General features: G+C 36.3%; 1 protein-coding gene across 1 annotated transcript in view; it reads left to right on the forward strand.

Annotated features, from left to right (window-relative positions):
• Window positions 1–24,141, forward strand: part of EYS (eyes shut homolog) — a 700,331-nt gene that overhangs the window by 481,275 nt on the left and 194,915 nt on the right. Inside the window, exon 35 of the mRNA XM_050973021.1 lies at window positions 1,993–2,105. Within this exon, the coding sequence (XP_050828978.1) occupies window positions 1,993–2,105 (113 nt within the window). The remainder of the gene's footprint in view (window positions 1–1,992; window positions 2,106–24,141) is intronic.

The following is a 24,141-nucleotide window of genomic DNA, read 5'->3' on the forward strand; positions in this document are numbered from 1 at the left end:
TGTTCCATTGTGTTTATTCCACAGAGAAACCATCTTCCCTTTGCTACATTTGAACCGTGTTGACTTTAAATGCCACCTTATAGATGGTTACATAACTTTCCACATTTTTGCAGTGTAGTAATATATCTTTTTTAAAGTCTTAACTTCCTGTAAGCCTTTGCTGCTAAGGAAATAAGCAATAAAATCTTAGTGAATTCTTTGAGCCCTACCAAGGGCTGTAAGGCCAATTCATTCTGTTCATAGTGTATGGCATGGCACGCGTGTTATGTTCCAGAGTGGTTGAGCAGTGCAGAGAAAAGCAATTCTCCTTGCTTCAGCTGTATTGTACTTGTGCAGCCAGCCTGTCTGCAGGGAGGGAGATGGCTCTTCTTCCCTTTAGTATGATTGATTTTTAACCCCATATACACTAGTACCATCTACAACATGCTGTGGCAGAGTACCACAATTTAATTTTGAGTTGTATGAAAAGCAAACCCCTTACCTTGCTTTCATCTTTGCACTAATTTATGTTGTTTCGTGTCCTTTTGGTTCTGTATTTTGGGAAACTGAAAACTCCTTATTCCTCTGCACATTGCTCTGTTCTGTCTCTCATTGACAGTGAGTTTTCCTGACTGGAGGTCCCTGGTCTGTAGAGTTACTCTGTTCAGAAACTCTCATATGTATAATCATCCTTACATGCCTCATAATTTTGCATATTGTGACACTTTTGCACATTGCGAAATCCTGTTCTCAGGATTTTGGTTTTGCTGTCCTGAATAGTACAAAAAACATTCAGCCACTCATATACATTGAAGACCACAGACCCTAATACAGACTTGCAGAGAGAATTTCTAGGGACTCTCCATATTGAGAAACCTCACCATTTGCTCACATTTTTTCTGCTTCTGTTTTAACCATTCTTCTAATTTATTGAAGGCCTTTTCTGCTATCCCAGGGTGACTGAGTCACTTTAGAATATTTTAACACAGAAACTTGTTAAAGTCCTTTGGAAATCAAAGACTCTGTGCCAAGGCATCCTTTTTCTCATAGTCAGCGTTCCTCCTGTGAGTTACAATTTCTCTTTTCTGAAACCCTCTCAACTATTCCCTTGTACATTACATTCATTTACAAATATGTTGGTTCTGTTCTTCAGTGTATTTCATAATCACTGTCTTGAATGGAATTGGGTCTTTCTGATCTGTAGTCTGAGGTATGTCCTTGCATGCCCTAGTCTTGTCCCCATTTTCAAAATCATACAAAGCAAAAACCCAAGCCCACCTCCCCTTCCCCCAAAAATCCATGTCTACCTTTCCAGTGGTTTGGATGCCATTTTAAGTGACAACCACAGTAATTTCCCAGACAAACACTGCTTGATTGTTCTCCTTTTTTGCTACCTTTCACTTTTTGGGTTTTTTTTTTAAAAACATTTACTAGTAGTAATGCAGTTTGAGACAGATCTCTGATGTACCCCAACTAAAAAGAGGTTCAGTTACAGGAACCTCCCAGAACTACTCTTCATTAAATTTTGATTTGGTGAGTCACTTACATTTCCTGCTAGAGCCATGTCTCTTTGAACATTCCCTTTACACTTAGATGGTCTATTATCCCTGAAGCCTTTCTGGCAGGCTTAATGCTTCTGTTGGGCTTTAAAAAGCATTTAATGCTTTCCATTATGCTTTCAGCAAATTGTCCTTCAAGATTTTTTTTTTCTTGTTGCAACTATCTAAACCTGACTTCATTGTTAAAAATGGGTCCTTGGCAGTGCATAACAACTTACTGTTCTCTGTGTTTTCAGTGCCCCTGCAGTGATTCCCATTTTTAGTAGGTCCTTAGGCGTTTTTGAAGCATGATTAAGGGCACTAGAAATCTTTTAAGCAGGGAAGTAATACACTTAAAAAATTCAAATCTTCCCTGTTTACCATTCCCCATGACCTGTATTCCTCCATAGAAAAATAAATACCTTGGTGACAATATCAACAAGCAAAACAACTATGTGCATTTTTTCCTTTGTAGGTTTCTCGACCTGTCTACAATTTCACTGGCTGTATAAAAGTCGTAGAAATCAATAACGTCGGACCTTTCAACTTCTCTAATGCTGTGGGAAGAAGTAATGTTGACAATTGCAGGTAAACTGCCCTCTATGCCTTTCCAAATCCTAAGGAATTGTTTGTGCTGATTTTTCTTTCTTCCTTACACAGGATTTTGCTTTCTTCCTTTATATAATTTCAACAGTGGTTACAGAAAAAAAAAAATCCATAGAGAGACAGATATCTTGCGCTTTTTTATGCTTTTAAAGCTTTTTCTTAATGGAAGATTTTCTTTTTTTCAAAGTAGTTCAATTAAACCTGACAGCTTATTTGGAGTGAGTTGTCGCACTCTGAATGCTCAAACAGTGTACTAAGAAAGATTATCTGCAGGAAAATACAGGACTGGGAAGTGGGGAGGTGTGATGGTTGTGTCTTACTCGTGACTTTGGGACTTCCATTAATCTTGTTACAAATATGGATGAACTGGTGCCACATTTACAAGAGATTGTGAAAAATGCTGGAAAGCATTATTTCTGAATACATTTAAAAACTTCAATTGATTTCAGTTTTGTATGTTCACATTGCTGTTGGTCAGGCATTGATTTAAATAAAAGCCATACAGGGGCAGTGGTGTACATTAAGATTCTATTCTGGAATATGAGAGTTTTAAAATGGCAAGGTGGAAAGCAAAGGAAAACAAAGGTGAATTGCATTTGTAGATAATTAAGTCTTTCGGGAGAGACTATTACTTCAGTCATAGGATCTACATGTCCTAGATTCCTGGAGGACTTTGTATATGACTTTTTTCCCTAGAATTTATAGAATAGATCAATTAATGTTCATGTGCTTGTTTAAACACTATCCTCAAAAGCTGGTGGTAACCCGCTAGATCATTAATTAAAGATCCATGAGATCTGAACCCTGCACTCACCTCCACCACTAGCCCCTCAATGAGCACACATCCCACTCAAAATTACAAAAGTACAACAGTAAACCCACTGTCTAATGAATTATCTGCCCCAAGTCCCAGGCATCAAAGCTTTCGTCAGTAAAACTTTGAACACAAAATTCAATTTGTTATCCCTGCAGAGACCTGCCACCATTTTATTTAGGACAGCAGCTCAGTGTCATCTCCTTGTCTAAGCTTGATGAAGAAATAAATCTTCACACCCTTCAAGTTCCCCAAAGCATTTTATTTGGAATATGTTCTCTAAGTGCATTGAGCAAATGGTTGTGGGTCTAAATCCTGTACAAAAAAGAAAACCCTGGCCTCTGTTGTGATAAACCCTGAATAACAAAGAAACAATGTCTCCTCTCTTGTCTTTCTGTACAGTGTTTCATCAGAAATTTTCCTAGTCAGAACTATGGTGTCCTTCCAAATGAGGGCATGTACTCTTGTGTGTGAAAATATGCCTCTGTGCAAAACAGAAATTCATAGGCTGATAGCAAGTGAGGAAGCTATTTCATGTCTTTCATTCAGGTATTAACTCATAAGAATCATAGTGAAAAACAAAAATCATAAACCATCTCTGCTGTCTCCTCTGGATACTAGATTAGGGAATTATCCTCTATTTTGCGTATGCATCAGAGATTTGATGTCCTAAATCATAAGTAAGAGGCGGTTCTGTTTTTTAAACTACTAGGTAAAAACAGGATAACTTAAAAATCAGGACTGTTTCTGTCTTTTCTACTTTCTTTCATTCTCCTTAATAATACTTTCATTGATACAAGTGCTTACATCCTTAAGCTTTGTGACACTATTCTTTTTTATAGTTTTTCCTATTGAACGCTTTATATAACCATTCTATTGTCAATAGCCTTCAACAAGCAAAAAAAAAGCAATGAGGACAGCTTTGTCCAGTCTTAGTATGTAATACAGAGAGGGATATAGACCTGAAAGAGGTGGCTTGTAATAAAAATACCTCTGTTCCCTCTAAATATTTATTAATATAGAAGGCTGTGTTATCTGTTATATTATAACCTATAGAACTGTGTACCAAGATTTATTGAATTTTGTATTGATTCTGATACTTCCCTTCATAGTTAATTAGCATACAAATATGGCTTATATTGTATAATACAGATGTTAAAGATTGCTTTATTTGAATCAGAACTCAGAGATTACAGGACTAGGACTGTTTCTTGCAAATACTTGTGCATAGGTTATTTACTAGGTGAGTAAAATGACACAATTTTGTATAGATGAACTGTGGATATAATCTTGTGCATAAAAGATTGTTGAAATAATACTGGGCCTTCTCAATGCTCTATGCTAAGCAACATGTTGCTTTTACCTCCCTGCTTCTTCAGAATGCTGCAGATGAGTCTAACAGTGTCCAGTCCCATGCAGTCCACACAGACCTGGCACCATCCTAGCCCAAATCACCGTTATTACTGTCTGGGAAAAGCTGAATTTCTACAATGAAAATTGTTGTACTTAGTCTGTTGAAATTCAGATTAACTTCAACAGATAATTAAAATTATTCTGAATTTCCCTTGGTGGGGAGGGAACACCATAGAAATGGACTGCTTGGAATCATGACAGATATTCTTACTCAGTCCTGCCCTGTGATGCACGAATTTCATAGCTGCTCACACCTGGCAGCTAACATCATGGTTTGCTTTTCACTTTAGGCAAAACCCACTTGACATCATCAGCCTTTAAATGTAGTCTGCTTCCCTAAAAGCACCTATGAAGCTCAGATGTCATTCCCCTTTTGCAAGACTTCTTCTGGGGAAAAGGGGTTTGTTTTGAGAAGCAAGGAGAAAGTGATTGAAGAAAGTTGTTTAAATAGGGCAATAATGGATTATATACTTTGCAAATACAAGTAGCAGTGACTACTAAAAGCGTGGTGTAATTTATATTTTATTTCCAGAATTTGCACCATTTTGCAGATGCAGTATTGCTACAGTTGGAGCTGCCTAACAGTAGCAGAGAACTCTGCAGTGTGGCAGACAAAGCAATACAATTTCTTCTGCAAGAACATCCATATATTTGTCACTCAGAGGCACTCTTTCTCTTCTTACTGTGATAGTTTTTCTTTAATTTACCTTCTACTTATCATCACCTATTTGTAGATTTATAATACTTTTGAATGCCCTGCTTTTACATATTTAGCATGCTCTAGTGGCATTCAATTATCCTGCTGGGTTTTGTCCTTGTTGGTGCCCCAGCTGCATGGATTACTTCATTATTGTGGTCATACTGACACTTAAAATGTATGTGTTTGTGAGTAAATTTTAAGCTTATGATTTTTTCATAGGATTGAAATTTACTCAAGTGTGTTCTGCCATCTTTCTAAGTAGATCTATTTGTATTTTAAAATACCAAAAAGATGATCTAATATGTGCAAGGAATATAGAGAGCTTTCAAAAACATATTTTAGAGATAGTTTATTTACCTTCTCAAAACTATTGAAATCACAACATCAGGACAAGGAGGTACCTTTCACAGGATATTATATACTGCATGTTCCTTATCTCAGAGATTTACATTACTGTTTAAGAAAAGTTCAGAATTAAGAAATGCAAAAAATTGCACCATAACATTAATTTCTTTGGCATACATATCTGACTATCTACAGTCTAAAATGCTGTATTTATAGGAAGAAATTTTTTTTCTTTTAAAATTCATATCTTTTTATGTGAATGTCATACACCACAAGAGAGAGAGAATTTTTTAACTTGGTAGAACTAAATTAGAAATGGAGACATCATGAAAATTACCTTTCATGTCATTTTGGAAACAGGTGTGAAATTCTGCTTAAATTCAAGAATTAATTGATAAAGGCAGCACCAGGCAATTGGATATGATTAAAGACCAAATACTTGCAATAATCCTTATCATTCTATAAAATGCAAGATTTCTGTGCATGCTCAGAAGCACTGAGATTTCAGATATGTGGCTTTAGCTCAGTTAATCTGGCCCAGATCCTTCTACTCTTCACGTGCATCATTGTTTAAGCATTGTGTTTATAAGTACATTATTATATGATACCGCAGGGACAGAGAGCAGGTAGGAAGGATGTACTGCACTGAGGGCTCATCAGAGCATCCTGCCATTCAATGTAACCAAGGTGAAACAGGAAATGGCAGAATAGTGGTATAGGCAGGAGGAGTTTGATTCTCTGAGAGCAGACTGGCAGCCATAAAGTACTCTAAGCTATGCAGCTTTGGCTTTCAAGAGAGGTCATACTGGAATCGTATCAATTAGTAAGGGTAATCCTCCAATAGGTAGTTTTCTAGAATTATGCTAGACTATATGGTTATGTAAATCTTGTCAAAGTTTATGTTATGATTCTCTTTAAGTTATACCTGTCCCAGTGTTATGAATATATAGGTAATTTTGAAAGAGATTATATAATGACCAATAGTAGTAGTAGAAGAAGGACAATTGAAAATAAAGGATCTCTGATAACATTTTTAAGAAATGAAATCTCTATTTTTTTCTACTTCTGAAGGAAGGTACTTGTGATGTGTTAATGAATATAAAGCTTCTTCAAGTGTTTCAGAAAATGCTACTGGAATAGATTTGCAGGATAAATGAGTATCACTTCCAGACAGAGTTCAGATGACAGATATAAATGAAGCTTTGAGCCCCAGTATTAAAAGCTGGTGTTTACTGCAGTTCATTTCTGTTTTAGTGTCTGGGAACTATGACTGCTATATATTGCTGTAAGTGTTTACTGTAACAGTTTACTGCAGGTTCTAAATTCAAAGGTTCCAAACACACACACAGACAATGTATACATATACATGTATGCCTGTACCTATCCAAGCCCTGTTTTTTTATTAAAAAAAAAAAATCATATCTACGAAACCGAAAAATACTGTTAACTGTTTTCCTAAGAGAGGTCTTACTGATCAATGCAAATGGACAGTAAAGAATTGGACTCTCAGAGAGGAGCTAATAAGCTAAGTTCTTCATTACTGCCCATTGGACAGAAGTATGGTAGATTTTTTAAAAATATTTTGTTTTCTTATTCATTTATCCTAATATGTGTTTCCAGGCTGAAGCTGAGCTTTATTTCAGCAAAAACTCTGATTGTTATTTGCATTTGGAAAGAGGCTCTTGAAAGTGCATTACCCAAGGTCCATTCCATCAAGAGGACTGATGGGTTTCCTAATATATGGCAATTTTCTCAGGAGCTATGCAATACTCTTTGGAGAGCTCTACATGTTTTCAGTAAGCCCTCAGTTCCACTTCCCCCTCACTCATGCACTTTCCAGCAAGCTCCAAATCCCTTTCCCCATGTGTGACTACTCCCTTTTCCATTCTGTAGTCTTCTGTGATATTTTACAGAAATCCCTGCAGACCACAACACCTTTGTGAAGTCAGTCTCCTGTGCAATTTCTCAGCATTTTTCCCGCTGTGGAACTTCCTGGTTTTCGGTATATTATAAAACATCACAACTCAGAGCATCTGACACCAGTCATCTGAAGGTGTTTGGCTTCTGTCTTTGGAATGAACTGCATACTTTAAAAAGGGGAAAGTTCATCCGCTGAAAGTCATTTTTCAGTCAGTTGTGAAAGCCCTACTGCTACCATTCCACTTTCCAAGGAAAGTGGTTATGCTGTTGCATGCTGTCTGTTAATGCTCATTGTAAGAGTCCATAGAAGACATAGGACAGCTTGAAGAGTTTCTTCATATGAATCCCCCTGAACTGAAAAATTTAATGTCAATCAAACTTACAAGCTGCCTCAAAATCAAAAGAGAAATCATACAGTTTCAAGCTTAAGTCTTCTGTCCACTTACACCTTAGTTTATTAATGAATGCAAGATCCTATAAAAAGCATTGAGCCTCTGTTACATGTGAAAGACTACCAGCTAAATTCTTACATCCCAACATCTCACTTTTTATGTTATCTGCATTTTTATCTTCTCCTCAAGAGTTTTAAGTTATGTGCTTAATTCTGAAACACCAGAAAAAAAAAAAGACAAAGAAGAATATACAGTGCCCATCAACATTATAGAAGAAAATTATTAAATGAAGAATGCTGACACTACTTAGTTTTATTATTCAAGAGTTTTTATGAGTTTTCTCTGCTTAACATAGAGATTGGACTAAATGTTTCTGAAATACAGAACTGAAGTTAAAGCTTCAGAAATGTCATTCATTTGTATTCACCATATGAATAATGCTTACATTAATAACATTTCTGCACAATTCTAACATGGAGAGTGATGACAAGAATTTGATCTTCTTTATGAATTTATTTTGTTAACGTTTTCCCTCTCTCATCTATTGCTTTTGCTCACTGATAACTTTTCTGAGTTTGTCTCTTACTCCTTTTCCAGGGCCTGGGTTGCTTTCATATGCTTTGATCCCTTTACTTGATTTGCTCTTCTTGATTTCCTTCATCTTTTGCATTTGTTTGCATTCGCAATATTTTCTTTTCCTTTGTGAGTTTTGCTGCTCTGTACAATTTCACAATTTCCTTTCTGCTCTCTGTGCATACATGAATTCTATTCTTCTGTTACCTTTTCTTCTTCTGGCATTCCTGTTTAGATAATGACTTTTCAGTGACAGACTTCAGTATTAAAAAAAATGGAAGGTAGAAAGAAAGAAGTGACATATGTAATCTTTCCTACTGTTATAAATACTCAAAATCAGTTTAAAATTGAAAATCTAGAAGCCCTTTATCTCAATCTTTTGAAGTATTCTGTGAAAATTGTTTCTGATGGATATTAGATAAACCCATGTGTCAAATAGATGCAGGTGAGATAATGCGTGTTTGTAAACATTACGTTTCTCTGCTTGTTCCTGAAAAAGATTGTCAGCCATCAGCATCCCAGAAAACTATTATTAATCTTCTTTAGAAAAACTTGCTATTTCTAAATTATTAATAGTACTTGGTGATGTTTATCTTGACCTTAATTATCCCTCTGTAAGTTTAGGCATATGCATTATACCAAGAGAAAATTGTTTCTTAATTCTGTCAACAGAATTCAGAGGCGGTTACTGTCCATTAGTGTGTGTCTATAATGAACAATTATAATGAGATTGTGATTTCTGCTGAAATTGCCAGGTACTTGCATGGAAACAAATAAGACATGTATTAATCATTTTTTCCTTTCACTTTTATCAAGGAGGCATTTGCAAGCATATGTGTCGAGGCATGCATACAATGCCTGAGACAGTGCGTTACTAAAAATAAATAATATCTCAGTTAAATATTTTGGAAAACACTCTGACACAGCTGTGAAAAAAGAAATATTTTTGGGAATAAGACTCACAGTTGTTTCTTTAATGAAATTGTCTTTCCTCTACTGCTCATGTATACTTCACTATTTTATCAGGTATTGATTTAAAGTACTAAAAAAGAGGGCTCCATTGATGGAGTGCTTTTGCACTCCAGTCACACCTTTGGATCTATTGTTGTTCGTTTATATAATAATTTATGTCTCCAGTTGCTGGTGATTCTTACTACTGAATTTACTAATGGAATTTATAAAGCTTCTTTCACTTCAAATGCTAAACCATTGCATATAAACTGACCCCTTCATGTGTCACAAAATCACACATTCACAGAAACACAGGATGGGTGAGGCTGGGAGGGACCACAGTGGGTCACTTTTAGCAGAACACTCAGAGTATAGAACCAAGGTTGTTCACAGTACTGCATCCAGCTCTGGGGTGCCCAACACAAGAACAACATGGACCCATTTGAATGAATCCAGAGGAGGCCACTGAGTTATCAGAGGGCTGGAGTACTGTCCTATGAAGACAGATTGAGAGAGTTGGGACTGTTCAGCCTGGAGAAGGAAGGGCTCTGGGTAGATCTTATTGGAGCCTCCAGTACCTGAAGGGTACTTTCAAGAAGGCTGGGGAGGGACTTTAATTAGAGCATATGGTGATAAAAGGGACTGGCTTTAAAATGAAGATTTAGATTAGGTGTTAGGAAAAAATTCTCTTCTGTGAGGGTGGTGAGGCACTAGAACAGGTTGCCTAGAGAACCTGTGGATGTCCCATCTCTGGAACTTTTCAGGGCCAGGTTTAATCAGACTTTGTGCTGCCTGGTCTAGTGGGAGGGCCTGGCCAATGACAGTGGAGATCTGGAACTAGCTGGTCTTTAAGATTCCCTCCAACCCAAATCCTTCTATGACTCCAATTCTAACTACTTTAGGAAGGAAAAATATGAGTTAAAGACTTCTGTTACAGCGAGAGTCTTTGTCTGCTATGGCCTATTTGCATTGAGTGGTAGATTCAAAGCCCCGCAGAGTGTGCTTGGTGTATATAGTTGCTGTATCCGTACAAAGCACATTCCCAAATCATGGAAGTGAGAGAGATTGCCTGTCAGATGTCTGTTCACTGGGTCATCACCAGTTCTTACACAGGAGGTAAGAGAGTTAAGGATGTGACAGAGCTCAGTGGACCAGCATGGGGAAATTCTGGGAGGCATTCCAGTCCAAAGGACAGCACAGTGAATGAATCCTCCATATCTGGAACTTCCTCACTGTCAGGACTGATCAGAATTAGAAAGCTGCTGAGATAGTTTAAAAGTCTTATGGCAATCTTTCAGCATTTCTTGCCTGTGGATTATGTGGTTAGTTAATGATTGGAGAGGTATAGGATTTCAGCTGTCTATTTTTAGCTGCAGTAAAGGTGTATGTTTTTACATCAAGGATCAGAGTTCCAGAAACACTACAAATTGCTACAACATTTGGGTTGTTCTAGGTTATCAACAGTGTTCATTTCCTTTTGCCAAATTGTTTGAATTTCTATACTTCCCTGGAAATTCTGTCATCCAAAAAAGCACTGTGCTTAAACATTATGAGCTTTTGAAACATAAAAGCATTGAAAAGCACAAGAAAATATACTTTAAAGATTTATGATCTTTAAATATATTTTAATATATTTTTCATTAATTATTTTAACTTTTTCATTTAAGATTTCAGCACAGCTTCCCCCTAAAACAAAATAATGTCATTAATGTGAAAATAGGTGTTTCCAAGAATTAAAACAAAAAGGGTTGAGAACATACCAACTTTCCCATAAAAGGGAAGATTCACAGAAGCTAAATATAAAGCCATTTTTCAGAGTTCTTAAAATTTTGCCACATATGTTTTTCACAGTATTAATATATCATGCGTCATAGCCATTGAAGTACTCTTTGAAAACTTTACCTGATTCTTAAGAAAAGTTATCTTAGTGACACAAGACATCAAGTGGTAGGGTTCAGTAGCTTCCTGGAATAATTACTTGGGCTTCTAGCCTGACAGGTATGTGAATAATAAAATCCTTTTCTTCTACTTTCTTAGAATAGAAAAAAAATCTCAGTTTTGTTCTGTCCATTTACAACTTGGTTTTAAAAATGGGTGCATTTTTAGTTTGACAAAATTTTGCTTTAAGAATATTTCCCTATATATCTAGTCTTGCATATTCTATAAGTAGTGGTTAAGACAGGCTAAGTACATAAGATGATGAATTGTCTAAAAACAATCAAATGGAAAAAGAAATTATCTTGCATGCTTTCTCTATTGAATTACAGTCACACTTAACTTTAGTGCTAGCATTTGCTGTCATTCCAATTACAGAAACCTGGAAATGGAGAAGTGTTTTGTTATATGCTCAGAAATAATTAAACTTTGGAGCAGGTTTCCATGACTTCCGAGTTATGTGCAGAAAGTGCCTCATAATGGAGCTGCAGTTGCTCCTGGTATTATACCAGGCTGCATTGTGAAGAGAGGCATATTAGAGAGAATCTGTGAGAATGAAAGTCACACTGAAAGAAATAATTTGCCTACTGCAAACTTGAATTGGTATATAATACTTTCTCTTTGACTTTTAAATTTTGTACAGAAGTAATAAGAAATCTTCAGAGTTACTTTCAACTGCTAACAGCCAGAATGACAAGAGAAAAGTTTGGAAGTTCAGTTTTATTCTGTCTGGCAGCATTCTGCTGGTATCCATTCTATGTCCTTCACTGTGTTGGCGAATCAATCATGAACTCTGTGACTTAAAAAGTATTTGTGGCTTTGGAAAAATCTCATTTAACAAAGCTAAAAGTGAAACAATCATCATTATATAACCTTGTATGAATTTATAGAAAATAAAATCCATCACAAATAATATTCCTTTATTTTTTATATTTTCCATAATTAAAAAGACTGTTTGAACTTCTCTTTGGCAGAGTGCTTTTGATAACAATGGTTTGTTTCAAGTCAAAAAATGATCAGGAATCAAAAATTTTAAAACAGGGTTTTTTTTAAAAATGTCCCCTATATTTTTGAAATCAAAAATATATTATTTACAATGATATGTATTGTGAACCTACAAATTAAAATTTTATATAATAATATGCAATTAACTTATTAAAAGTTGTTTAAATTAAAATAAAACTCATCTAAAATTGCTCAAACATTGCAGATTTAGTTGAAAAGCCTGAAAAAGGGCAATATTAGTAACTTCTTTTTAAAATAATTTTTGTACAAAGCTTCATGTCTGAATTACTTTAAGCAGGCCAAACTGCAAAGGGAGAGAGATGTCCTGAAGAGTTACTTTCAGTTAATTAGACAAGCAGCTCAATGTAAGCTTCTGGATCAAAATGATAAATGTGATTTCTGTGTGTGAGCAAGAAAGGAGGAAAACAATTTCCTTTCTGTGTACACTATTGATTGTGATATTGGTTGTACTGTATTTCATGGTGTCCTGATGTGCAATGCAGCAGAACCTAGAAACCATAAAAGATGAAAGATATAATTCAAAAACCCTCAAATAAATTGGTGACTTTTTTTTTTTTTAAGGCATGCAGAAAGATACTTGAGTAAATCAGTGTGTCAGGTTTTTTGCTGAAGTATGACTGTGGGGATTATGGTGTATACAAAGGTAGCACCCTTCTTTAATGAAGAGAAGCAAAGGATGCAGAGTAGGTTTCTTTAGCTCTGCAGAGATCAGCATCTGAGAACCTGGCTGACATTTGTAACTGAAGGTCTGAACTGATAATAACCCCCCAAAATAGCTGTGGGATAAATGATGATAATTGGGTGCAAGCTACCAATTGAAATGGTGGCTTCTTCCTGTTGCTTTGTTAAGATTAAACTTCATGTTTTTCTAGAAAAGGTTCTCTAAGCAACTATGACTTAGTACAGTTGTAAATGCAGGAAGTGCTAAGACCTGAGAAGAACAAAAGAGATTGAACTCTGATATAATTTCCATTAAAAAAATTTAGAGTGATTATGTGCAGAAAATAATTAAATAATAAATAAGCAGTAAAGAATAAATGCAAAACACATGATTAGACATGGATGCATATCTGATGTGTGTTGCTGAGTCATAAATTGTACTACATTCTTATTACCAAGAAATCTCTGCATCCTAGATGGTCTCACTCCTAGGTTCTATAACATAAAATATTAAATAAATGGAAGTAGTAGGTAATTATATCTTTACAAATATAATTATTTCTTATTGCAATAAATTCTTACCTTAGTGACTTTGTGAATCAGGTAGTATATATATTGGCTGATTAATATTTGAGGAAATTATTACCTGCAGTGAAAAAATAGGCTTCTCTGGAGAGATGCTAAAAATTTATTTTCTGTGCAGGACAGGGATTGTTTGTTTAAGGTTGTAATATTAAGTAATGCAAGACTAGAAAGATATATCATCCTTCAAAGGACCTTGGTTGTAAAGTTAAGAAAACATTCTTATCTCCACAACCAATGGATTGCAGCAGAAAAACAAATATATTAACCAGTAAAAGAAACATGAATTTCCCTCCAAAACTCATATAAATATTTTCCAATTGCCTAATTTCTCAAGACCTAAATTGATTATAAATAGTTTATATGTTTTTTTCTGAATCTGTAACCTGCAGGACTGTTTAATCATATCCTGTCTAACTCTTGCGCTGCAGTACTGTAGATAAACAGTGCATCAGTGCCCCCTGCAGCCTTAAAACACCAGTATAGCAGTTAAAAAACCCCCACCACTATTGATCGTTGTTGAAATAACTATTCAGAAAAAGGGCAGCTTTAAATCCTGTTGTATCCTTTCCTTTTTTCTCCTTCCTTCTTTAAAAGTGAAATTGCAGCTCTTGGGTAAAGAAAACATTCTTCAGAAATGTAGTCTAAAACTCAAGACAGACCTTGATATATTTGTCAGAATGAAAAGTCCATTTGTTTTACATTCAAATACACTGGGATATGAAAAGCAGAAATCAGAAGCATAAGAAATTGAGAATATATGTGTAAACTTTAATATTATAAAAAAGAAAGAAATTCTGACTCTCAGAAGACCAAGTTCTGTAATGTGTAGAATGTTCAGAGAATAGAGAAATGCTGCTTCATCTTTGCTAAACTGTAGGTCTTTTTACATTTTTATGTATATTTTTGAAAACTTGCTCAAAATTATTTATATAATATAAAGATAAGTTTGGGATTTGTTTCCTCTCATTCGGCTCCTACCCACATACTTCTAAAGTCATTGGCAAATTTCTAGACACAGTATTAGTTATGGGTATTCAGATTTCTTTTGAAACTCTGAAGTTTCAATAAAGCAATGGTTAACAGTTGCAGCAATCTATGGTACTTTATCTATGTATGGGGAGAAGGAAGGTTTTCAGCTCATAAAACCATGAGCTGTTAAAATTGCCAACAGTGCCAAAAAAATACCATAAACATAAATAAAATCAGTTTTAAGAAAACATCTGTCTGTGTGCAGTGCATTAATTTTTTGAGATATATGTGCTTCTGACCAGTTTTCTGAAGCCACATTTCTCCACTTTTCCCCCTCTATACCCATGCTAAAATTAAGAGGTAGATAGGAGATGATGTTGCACTGCTAGAACCCACATAAGATCCTACTTGACAAAAAAAAGTGACTTTGCATTCCTTTACTGCCAAAAAAGTCCTTATTTAAATAGCAAGATATAATGGGGAATTTTTTCATCTTTAAGGATGAAGGCTGGAGGCCAAATTACATTAGTCAATTGAAAATGCATTAATTTCTTAGAACTAACTGTCTAACATAGTTCACTGGTGTTATAAAATTGAGTTAGTATGGTATGGAAATGATAGGAAATGATTAAATCTCTTCTGAGCACTATAAACACAAGTGTGACATCAGTAACTGGCTTCCAGAATTTATCAATTATAAAATCCATTTCATAAACCAAAAGATATAAAGTATTCTTGAGTGAATTAAAGTATATGAAAAAATTTGGCAGCATTCAGAATGCTTAAGTGGTGAGATAGTTCTGGTTGCAAGTGAGATTAGTTTTATTTGCAATAAATAATTTTTTCCCCTCAGAATAACTTTCTAATATAAACAGACTAAGGTAAATTCTCTAATTTGGGAATATAGCTCTACAACCTTTGAGAGATTTTTATCAAGTTGGGTCAATTGAATAAAATTACTATTTTTTACATTAAAAGGTATATTTGTACCTCCTAAGCCCTCCTAAGCCCTTTGCAAATGGCGAAGCACAATCTACTTGCCTTGCTGCATTTTATTTTCATAATTTAAATCTATAGGTTAGATATTTTAAGTCTTGATTACTGAATGAGTTTTCTAAATTTTTCACAAGGAATGCAAGGATAATTTTTTTTAAATTAAGAAAGCAAACAAAACATACATTTTACATCTTTTGACTGCCTGATTACATTCTTCAGGTTGTTTTGTTGATTCAATGATGAGCATTTGGCTGATATTATTAAATCTGACCTGCTTTGAAACAATTACCCACTTAAATGACTAATATCAATGCTTTTAATATAGCTACCCTTTATGAGTTAAAGTTACTCAAAAAAGAATGGCTGAAGAATATAGCTCAGTTTGAAGGTAAAAATGAGAAGTATTCTCTGCCATTGAGAATAATCTCCCAGATTTTCCTCAGGTTTCTTTCTTAATCTTGTTTTGAGGCTTGTTTTGTAGTTGGAAAGAACAATTAGTTTTACAAGTGGTGTTGCCTATTGCCAAGTCATAGCTGGGTACCAACCCATCAATGACATGGTAATTGGGTTCAGATAGTGTTTAAGATAAACAAAACCTGTTAGGATCTATGGATGCAAAATATCAAAAATTTCCAATGTTACTCTGGAACAGCATGACCACCTGATATATTCAATATAACATAGTTTTAGTTCATTATGTTTTCTACTTCACTGTGATCTTGCCCTTTTACAACCTTTGGATTGATAAGAAGATGGGAAGGTGTGAATAATCCATTTATAACATTCTTCTGTCAAATAAGCCACATCAATGTAAGTCAACTCCTTAACTGTTCCTTAATTATTCATAATCTTAATTGAAAGTGAATAGTTTAATGCAGAGCAGTGGCGTGTTCTTCTGCTGCACCTGATCTTATTTCCTGTACAGTTTTGAATATTGCTCACATGTTGGAAGGAAAACCAGAAATCTGCTGACAAGGCATCTGGAGTTTCCTTATTTCTTTTTTGTGGACTGTTATTTTTTTCTTCCAGTTATTCACACTAAAAATGAAACTTTTCAATCTTGATAATGTTGCCTGTTACTATCTCTCCATGTTTTAAGATTTTCCTAGGTTAGAGTCACATTCTGTTACATTCAGTCCCTCGTTGCAAACTTAAGCTGCTTAAAATGTTAGAAATATTACTTTAGGTTGTGAAAAGGTAAGGTAAGCTCCATTCTGTGCTGTAAAGGCATATGATGTATGGGAAATGCTTTTAGGAAGTGTTTTTAACATGTAAATGTGGTTTGAGATGTTTTTCAGCTATATCATCAAAACACAAATGATTTTAAGTGTGACACAGTGAGCAGAAGTAGGAATTTTTCCTCACTCATCACAGTTGATTTATTTAGTATCATCTCTAGTCGATGGAAAAAGTTGGTTACTTTTATTAGAATGTGATGAGCTGGAAATACTTCTCTGCATATAGATTTTCTGTAGGGAGAACCATGGTGGTCCTCTCAGTCAACTTTCAAATCTCTTGGGCAGATAATGTTTGACAAAGTGAATTCTGTCCTAGAGTTTTATTTGTAGATGAAATTTCTTCAAATATTTAGGGGGAAAAAGACTATATTGGGTAGTATGTTGATATTTTGATGCCTTGGAGATTTAGGAATCAAAAAGAAATTGAATATGAGGTCATATGTATCAAACTTCTTAATTACTTTGTTATTGATGGTTCTCCTTGGTGCTCTCAACATTGTAGTTACAGTATTTGTTCACTCTAACATAAAGTCAGAGTGTTTGTTACAAAACCACATTTGGGGCAAAATTCAAATAGCTTTCCAATTGTATGAAAGATAAATATTACTTATACCACCATTGAACAGTGTTCTTTTAGGAAAATCCCACTAGTACGACTATAATATTGTTTAATGTACACTTACAGTCACTCCAAGAAGAGAAAGTCATCTACCAGCATTACATCTTACTCTGGGACATGCTAAAATATGATATTGCTGTAGGGGAAAAAATATTAATTTTTAAACAATAGCAGCCAGCAGATAAAAGGACACATATACAAATATCCAAAACTGAACTTTTTAATTCTTAAACAGAAACCTCCTACTTCAATCAATATGCATGGCTGTACACTTTGACAATATCTGGACCAAACAATAGTAGCAGACCCTGAAGCCTGCAGTTAATAAAGTGACATGAGATAAAAGCATTATGTAGGAGGCTGATCTCACACTGTATTTCTGCACAGAGAGACTGTTGGTGGTCGGAGGCCATCTGGGGCAGCCATGAAATGGTAGAGTTTTCAATTCCCAGTGAAGGAAGGTAGGAGATCAACTAAACCTCTACCTTGAACTCACAGGGGGTGGACTTTGGGTGCCTCTTCAGTACTCTATTTCAGAAAGTCCCTCAGAAAACAGTATTTAATAACAAAGTGGTCCTCTTTAATAACAAAGAGGAGGTTAACCTTATGTGCCAAGAGATGAGCCAGTGGAGAAGGGTGGCCTGGTTGAACAGGAAGCATTCACAGGACCTTAGGACAAAAAGACAGTTTAAGACCTTTGGAAGAAGGGGCAGGCAACTCACACAGAGTATAAGGATATCATTAGGTGATGCAGGGAGAAAATTAGAGAGGCAAAAGCTCTGCTAGAATTCAATCTGGCTACTGCTGTGAAAGGTAATAAAAAGCGTTTTCATAAATACATTAGCAGCAAAAGGAAAAAAAGTCTCCATTTCCTTGGAGGGGAACATTGTCACCTAGAAAAAGTCTGAGGTACTTAACTCCTTCTTTACCTCAGTCTTTAACAGAAAGACCAGTTATCCTCAGGGCAACCAGCTGCCTGAGCTGGTAGGGGCAGAGTAGACCCCCTGTAATCCAGGAGGAAGTAATTAGTGACCTGCTGAGCCACTTAGACCCTGGAGTCTGATGGGCCAGATGGGATTCACCCAGGGGCCCCGAGGCAGGTGACAGAAGAGCTCACCAGCCACTCTCATCATTTATCATCAGTTCTGGCTAAAAGTTGAGCTCCCAGATAACTTGAGGCTGGCCAGAAAAGAAGGTAAATGTCTTGGCTGGAAGAAAGATCCTGGAAGTGGGGAAGGATACTGAAGATAAGAGAGGTGCCTGGAGATGAATACCAGGGAATGCACAGGGGCTGTGGCTGGCAGCAGTCAAGCCCAATTACTACAGACAGCAGCTCAATGTGAATCAACGTGACTTTCCACTCAAGCTTCCCAGACCACCAGCAACCTCCCTGCTAGAAGTGAAAGTGGAAACCCAGTGAACATAACAGGGCATGAGGGAACTGAGAGCATGTGGAAGTGCATGAGATAAACAACTTGGGTAACAGCTCTATTCTCGTCAGTTCTTAAGTAAACCCCTATACCCAGTTTAACTATGGGCTGTTGTTTACTCTCTCAGCTGTCATGCACTTTATTGATTGTAAAATCATTTCTTCCTCACAGAAAAAAATTACATGAAGTCTATTATTCTAGTTCCTTATTTTGTAAAGTACTTTGTAAAATTCTATTTAGGATGTTTCAAGTACTGTATTTTTTTATTTTCTCATTTCATATCAGAGATTTTTTGACCTGTTGTATTTACAGCACTCTTTCTTATGCACTCAATGAGAATGCAGCAATATTTTAATTAAATGCCAAATTACTGATGAATAAATGATGTTTTTGTTTATGCATGTCAGCTATTCTCCAGCATTAAGATATAATTAGAAATTTATTCTGGAAGAAAGACTAGATGATACATAACAGTACTCTGCATTTTTAACTCTTTCTGTACTAATAATTTCTATATATCATTCTCATCTTGCTTTCAGGACACCTTTTATGTTAATTTTTATAGTGTGTGAAACAGAATGCTTTTTAAAATTCTTATTTCTCTCCAGTAACAGAGCCCTTGAATAGAAAAATTCTTTCTCTACAGGAATCTTAATTAACATTTATAAAATGTCATAGTTTAACCCCAGCCAGGAACTAACCCCCCCTCAGCCACTTGCTCAGTCCTCCCTGGTAGGATGGGGGAGAAAATCAAAAGGTATAAGTAAGAAAACTTGTTGAGATAAAGACAGTTCAATAGGTAAAGCTAAGCCATGGACAAAACCAGGAGTTCAATCATCACTTCCCACAGGCAGGTGGAGGCTCAGCCATCTCCAGGAAAGCACTGCTCCATCACTTGCAGCATTGACTTGGGAAGACAACTGCCATCACTCCAAATGTTCCTTCTTCTTCACCCAGCTTCATATGCTGATTGTGACACAGGACAATCAGGTGATTGTGATGGGGTGTCCCTTTGGGCAGTCAGGATCAGGCTGTGTGCCCTTTCAACTCCTTGTACAGTGCCAGCCTGCTCACTGGTGTGGTGGGGTGAGGAGCTGGAAAGACCTTGACTCTGTGCAAACGCTGTGTGACACCAACTAAAACATCTCTATCTTACCAACGTTGTTCTCAGTAGGAATCCAAAACAGGAGCCACAGTTGCTACTGTAACTCTATCCCAGTGAAAATCACAAATGTAGACCTTCCCTACTTCTATTAAGAGGGTAAGAACTATTTTCAGCATATGGGGAAACTAATCCTAAAAGAAAGAAGGCAGTTCATCTGTAAAAATCTTTTAAAGGCTTAAACTTTTCTTATGTGAGTCCTCTAAAAGCAAAGTATGTAATCTCAAAACTGCACTTTATCTCTAATGTAATAGGGTGCATTGATTTTCCAGCATGCCATTAATTTCTGGAACCATCTTGATTGTCGTAAGAGTCGTCCTTGCACTTGTTAGGATCTGAGAATGCCTCTATTTTACAGGTGTGTCTCAGAGAGAACAATATCTCCTAAATATTCCCTGAAGAAGTTGAGATGAGACTGTAGATGACAGGGCCAGCATCGGTACATCCCTTCTGGGCTGGGCTGGAACATACAGTCTGGAACATACACTGAAAATTTAGTTTTTTGAGAGATAAGCATGAGCATATATCATCTCTATTCAGACAACTGACACCCAGCACTTCCAACTAAAACAAAAATTGTCATGAGGGAGGAAATCAGATTCACATATAAACTGCAGAATATAAACAATCCATATCTGGTAAGCTCTTGAATTGTTTTCCCAATTACTGTTTTGAGTGATGTAAATGGTATCTCCAGGAGGGTAAGTGCACAGATACACTGCTCTGTGGATTCACTGAAATCAGTGAGATGCCATTTAAAGTACTCTGCTTGACATGGTTATGAACAGTGAAATAAACAGCCTGTAAAAGGCTTTATTAATTCCTGCCAAATTGCATTCAAGGTACTAGGTATTTATTCCTGTTTAAACCAACATTTCCATGAAGTGCAGTTGTTTTCAGTTTCATAAACTTTGAAATTATATTATACCATGCATGCTAATGCTCTTGAAAAATCCTCTTTTTGGCTCCAAATTCTAAAACATTCACTTAAAATAATATTCTGTCACAACCTAAGAAAAATGGCAGATGTACACTGAAGAAAACTGCAAGTAAAAGCAGTTGCTTCCCAGCACAAACTACTTTATTGACAAGATAAAAATACAAACTGCCTTATCCCACTCATATCAGATAAGGCTAAATCCATTACTCCAGCAATAAAATGTTAAGTGCATAAGTACCAGAAGATACAGGCAGTGGAGATGTTATCATATCATGGGGACTCCCGTGCCATTGCTTGTCTCATCAACCTGCTTCATGGGAAATGTCAGAGTGCTTCTTTAGACACATCTGCCATCAGCCTGATAATGAATTGCTCGGGGGGAAAAGTCTGCTCTCTTTGCAGGTCTCAGTTTGAAGTCCATTATATAAAAAGATCACTCTAGGAAAAAAAAAAAAAAAATCTTTCTTAAATTTAGGTGGAATTTCTTGCATTTCAGTTTGTGTCCATTGCTATGTGTCTTGGCAGCCAGCAAGAAGCATCTGCTTCTATTCTTTCCCTTCCCTTCTCCCTCAGGTATTTTTTACAAACTGACCAGATTCCCTAGAGCCTTCCCTTCTTCAGGCTGAGCAACTCTCCTGGCCCTGGTGCAGGGGCTAAACTGGCAGCACACAGCTCAGCCCTGTTGAGGCTGAGCCCCTCACTGCCAGGTCAGTGCTGAGCAGGGCATCCCAGAGGTTTTGTTAGCTTTTTGAGCTGCAGTGTCTCTAACTTCACACACTGGTAGAGTCAAGCTCTAACTGGATAGAGGAGAGTGTATGGGAGAGGGAAGCATAGCTGGTCTGGGTATGTGTGCTTTTGGTTTAATAACATAACAGTGAACATGACCTCTAAGCACTACATTCCTGCCATTCAGCTCATCATACAACTCACGAGTGGCAAACAATATAATATAAAATAAACAAGACTTCAAATTGCACTAATGTCTATGTTCAGACAAGCATTTTGAGTTTACATGCACTCAGCTATGAAGCATGAGCTTGCAGGCCTTTAAAACTCAGCTTTTTGAGCTCATTGTAAGATTAAAAACAATGTGTTGATGCTTGCAGCAAGTTAGAGGATCTTTGTGCGCATTGTTGACCTGAGAGGCAGTGACAGGCAGGGAAATCGAAAAGAATAAAAACAAATATAAAATTGTGGCCTTGTTGCAGAGTAACAGTGAAACAAGTTTTGCTTGATGTATTTTTGTTACACTTTGTCAAAACTTTCAACACCTCAATTACTATTTTACTTTAAATGCTTCCCAGCTCTTTATTCAAACAGTGTTTTAGTTAAAATTCATTGAGCCGAGGTCATTGCTTATTCACAGCAGCAGCCTGAACGGCTTGTGAGCTCAGCTGCAGATGTTTGCCCCACTAACCAGCCCCAGCAAACTCTTCCCTGCTTTTGTGGTAAGGCAGGGAACTGCGGGGTGCCTGGAAGCAGTGCTGGCACCAACACAGTCAGGCACCATCTAGAAGCAAAACATCCAGAACAGCACTGCAAAGGCTGACATCCTGTGAAAAATTAGCAAATGAACCGGGGAGAAATCAGCCTACCAAGTAGCTTTCCTTTCTTCTCTGCAGATTAGAATGTCAACCAAAAAATGAAGCAAGGCTGCATTACTTGCGCTCATAAAATTTCATTTAAAGCGCACTGCTGTGATTCTATTTTAGAGAAAAACAGTAGCTTCCCATCAGAAAGGGGATGTGAAACTTCCACAGCTGGAAATCAGTGCTTTCAGCAGAGACAAGAATGCACCTGCCAGTCAGACAGCTCTCCCTCTTGTTCAGCATTTTACCCCTGACAGTAGCTGTGACCAGGTTCAGAGGAGAAAATTTTGCAGTGGTCAAATAGGATCATCTGTCATTAGAAAAATGGTCTCTCTAATGGCTACTAGTAAGAGCTTAGTTTATACTGTGTTAATTCCCCAGGGTTTATGTAGTTTTTGTGGACTATTTTTTTTCAGGAGTAACAGAAAAATCAACAAATACCAGTAATTGCTCCCAATAAATTTCTCCTGTAAATGTCTAAATCTTTATGTAAAACTGCTATTAGTTCAGACTTTCTACAACATTTAGGTAATGCTTGGGGACAAAATCAAGATTTTTGGTCTATTTACTTTTAATCAGAGATTGTAATCCCTGCAGGTGACTAGGCATTTTTTATTTGCTGTGCTAGCAAATAGAAGATTTGCTGTGCTTGCTGGTAGAAGATCACACATGTTAATGCACCCTTAATGCTGCCCTGAATGGAATAGCCTACATGAAGCTCAACAGTGTTATTTCCCTTAGGAGAAAAGTATTGTTATAAATCCAGCAATTATGTTGTTTTCATTGTATTTCTGTAAATGGAAATGTTATTATTCAATTCATCTAAATGGAAATAAACAGTAAGTCATTTAATTTCTAAAAGTTTCAAGCCTTTTATTAGCAAGTGCTCTGCCTCAAAAATATTTTAAGGATTTATTCTCAGCCACCTTGATGACTGCCATATTTTTGCATGCTTTTCTCACATATAAAGTAGATAGCTGCCTTGAAATCCTCATTGCTAAGCACCACAGTGTGCATATTTTGGCTATTTTGTGTTTTGTATGTATCCCTTCTTAAGTGTCTCATTCTAATGTTTTCCTTACCATTATGGCTCTGCACATCTTCTCTTTACTGTCACATAAGCCCTGTGTCCCTTTTGTTCTTTCCCAACCTCCACTCCTTTCTCAGTTACTGTGCCTTTCTTTGGGTCCCTTTAGATATTTACTTTGCCCTGAATTATTTATCTCCTTCCTCTGTCCACCTCCTTTTCTTTCTTAGCTGCCTCTGGGCATGTATCCTTTTTTTTTCTGTATTGATAATTTAGAGAAGCAGATCTTTAATAGTGGCATTAACGGACAACTTACTTGCCTAGGATGTGTTATGTTGGGCAGAGTTTTTTCAGAATATTATAAAGTTTGTTGGTACTTTCTAAAATTTGGATTTTAAAAAGTAAATTATTAAAATCAGTTTTCATGTAAATTTTATATGTTAAAAATTTGGAAGCTAGACAGATGCATGGAGTGCTGAATGCAATGTCACACTGAATGCATCCCCACCTACCTTGTTTCTGCAGTCATCACATTCTAATTCTTTATAAGACATACAATTCTAGAACATGATGAAGGAAAAGTTTTAGCTGATACAAGAGCAGGTGCCAAAGAGAAAGGAAAGAGCACAACAGGAGCCAATATATGGGCTTCTTTCAAACAGAGTTGACAAACAAGTGATATTAAACACAAAAGTCTCTCTTTTTTGTCACCTTTCCCCTTTCTCCCCAATATT

Source organism: Serinus canaria, chromosome 3 (genome assembly GCF_022539315.1).
Source record: "Serinus canaria isolate serCan28SL12 chromosome 3, serCan2020, whole genome shotgun sequence".
NCBI classification, from domain to species: Eukaryota; Metazoa; Chordata; class Aves; order Passeriformes; family Fringillidae; genus Serinus; species Serinus canaria.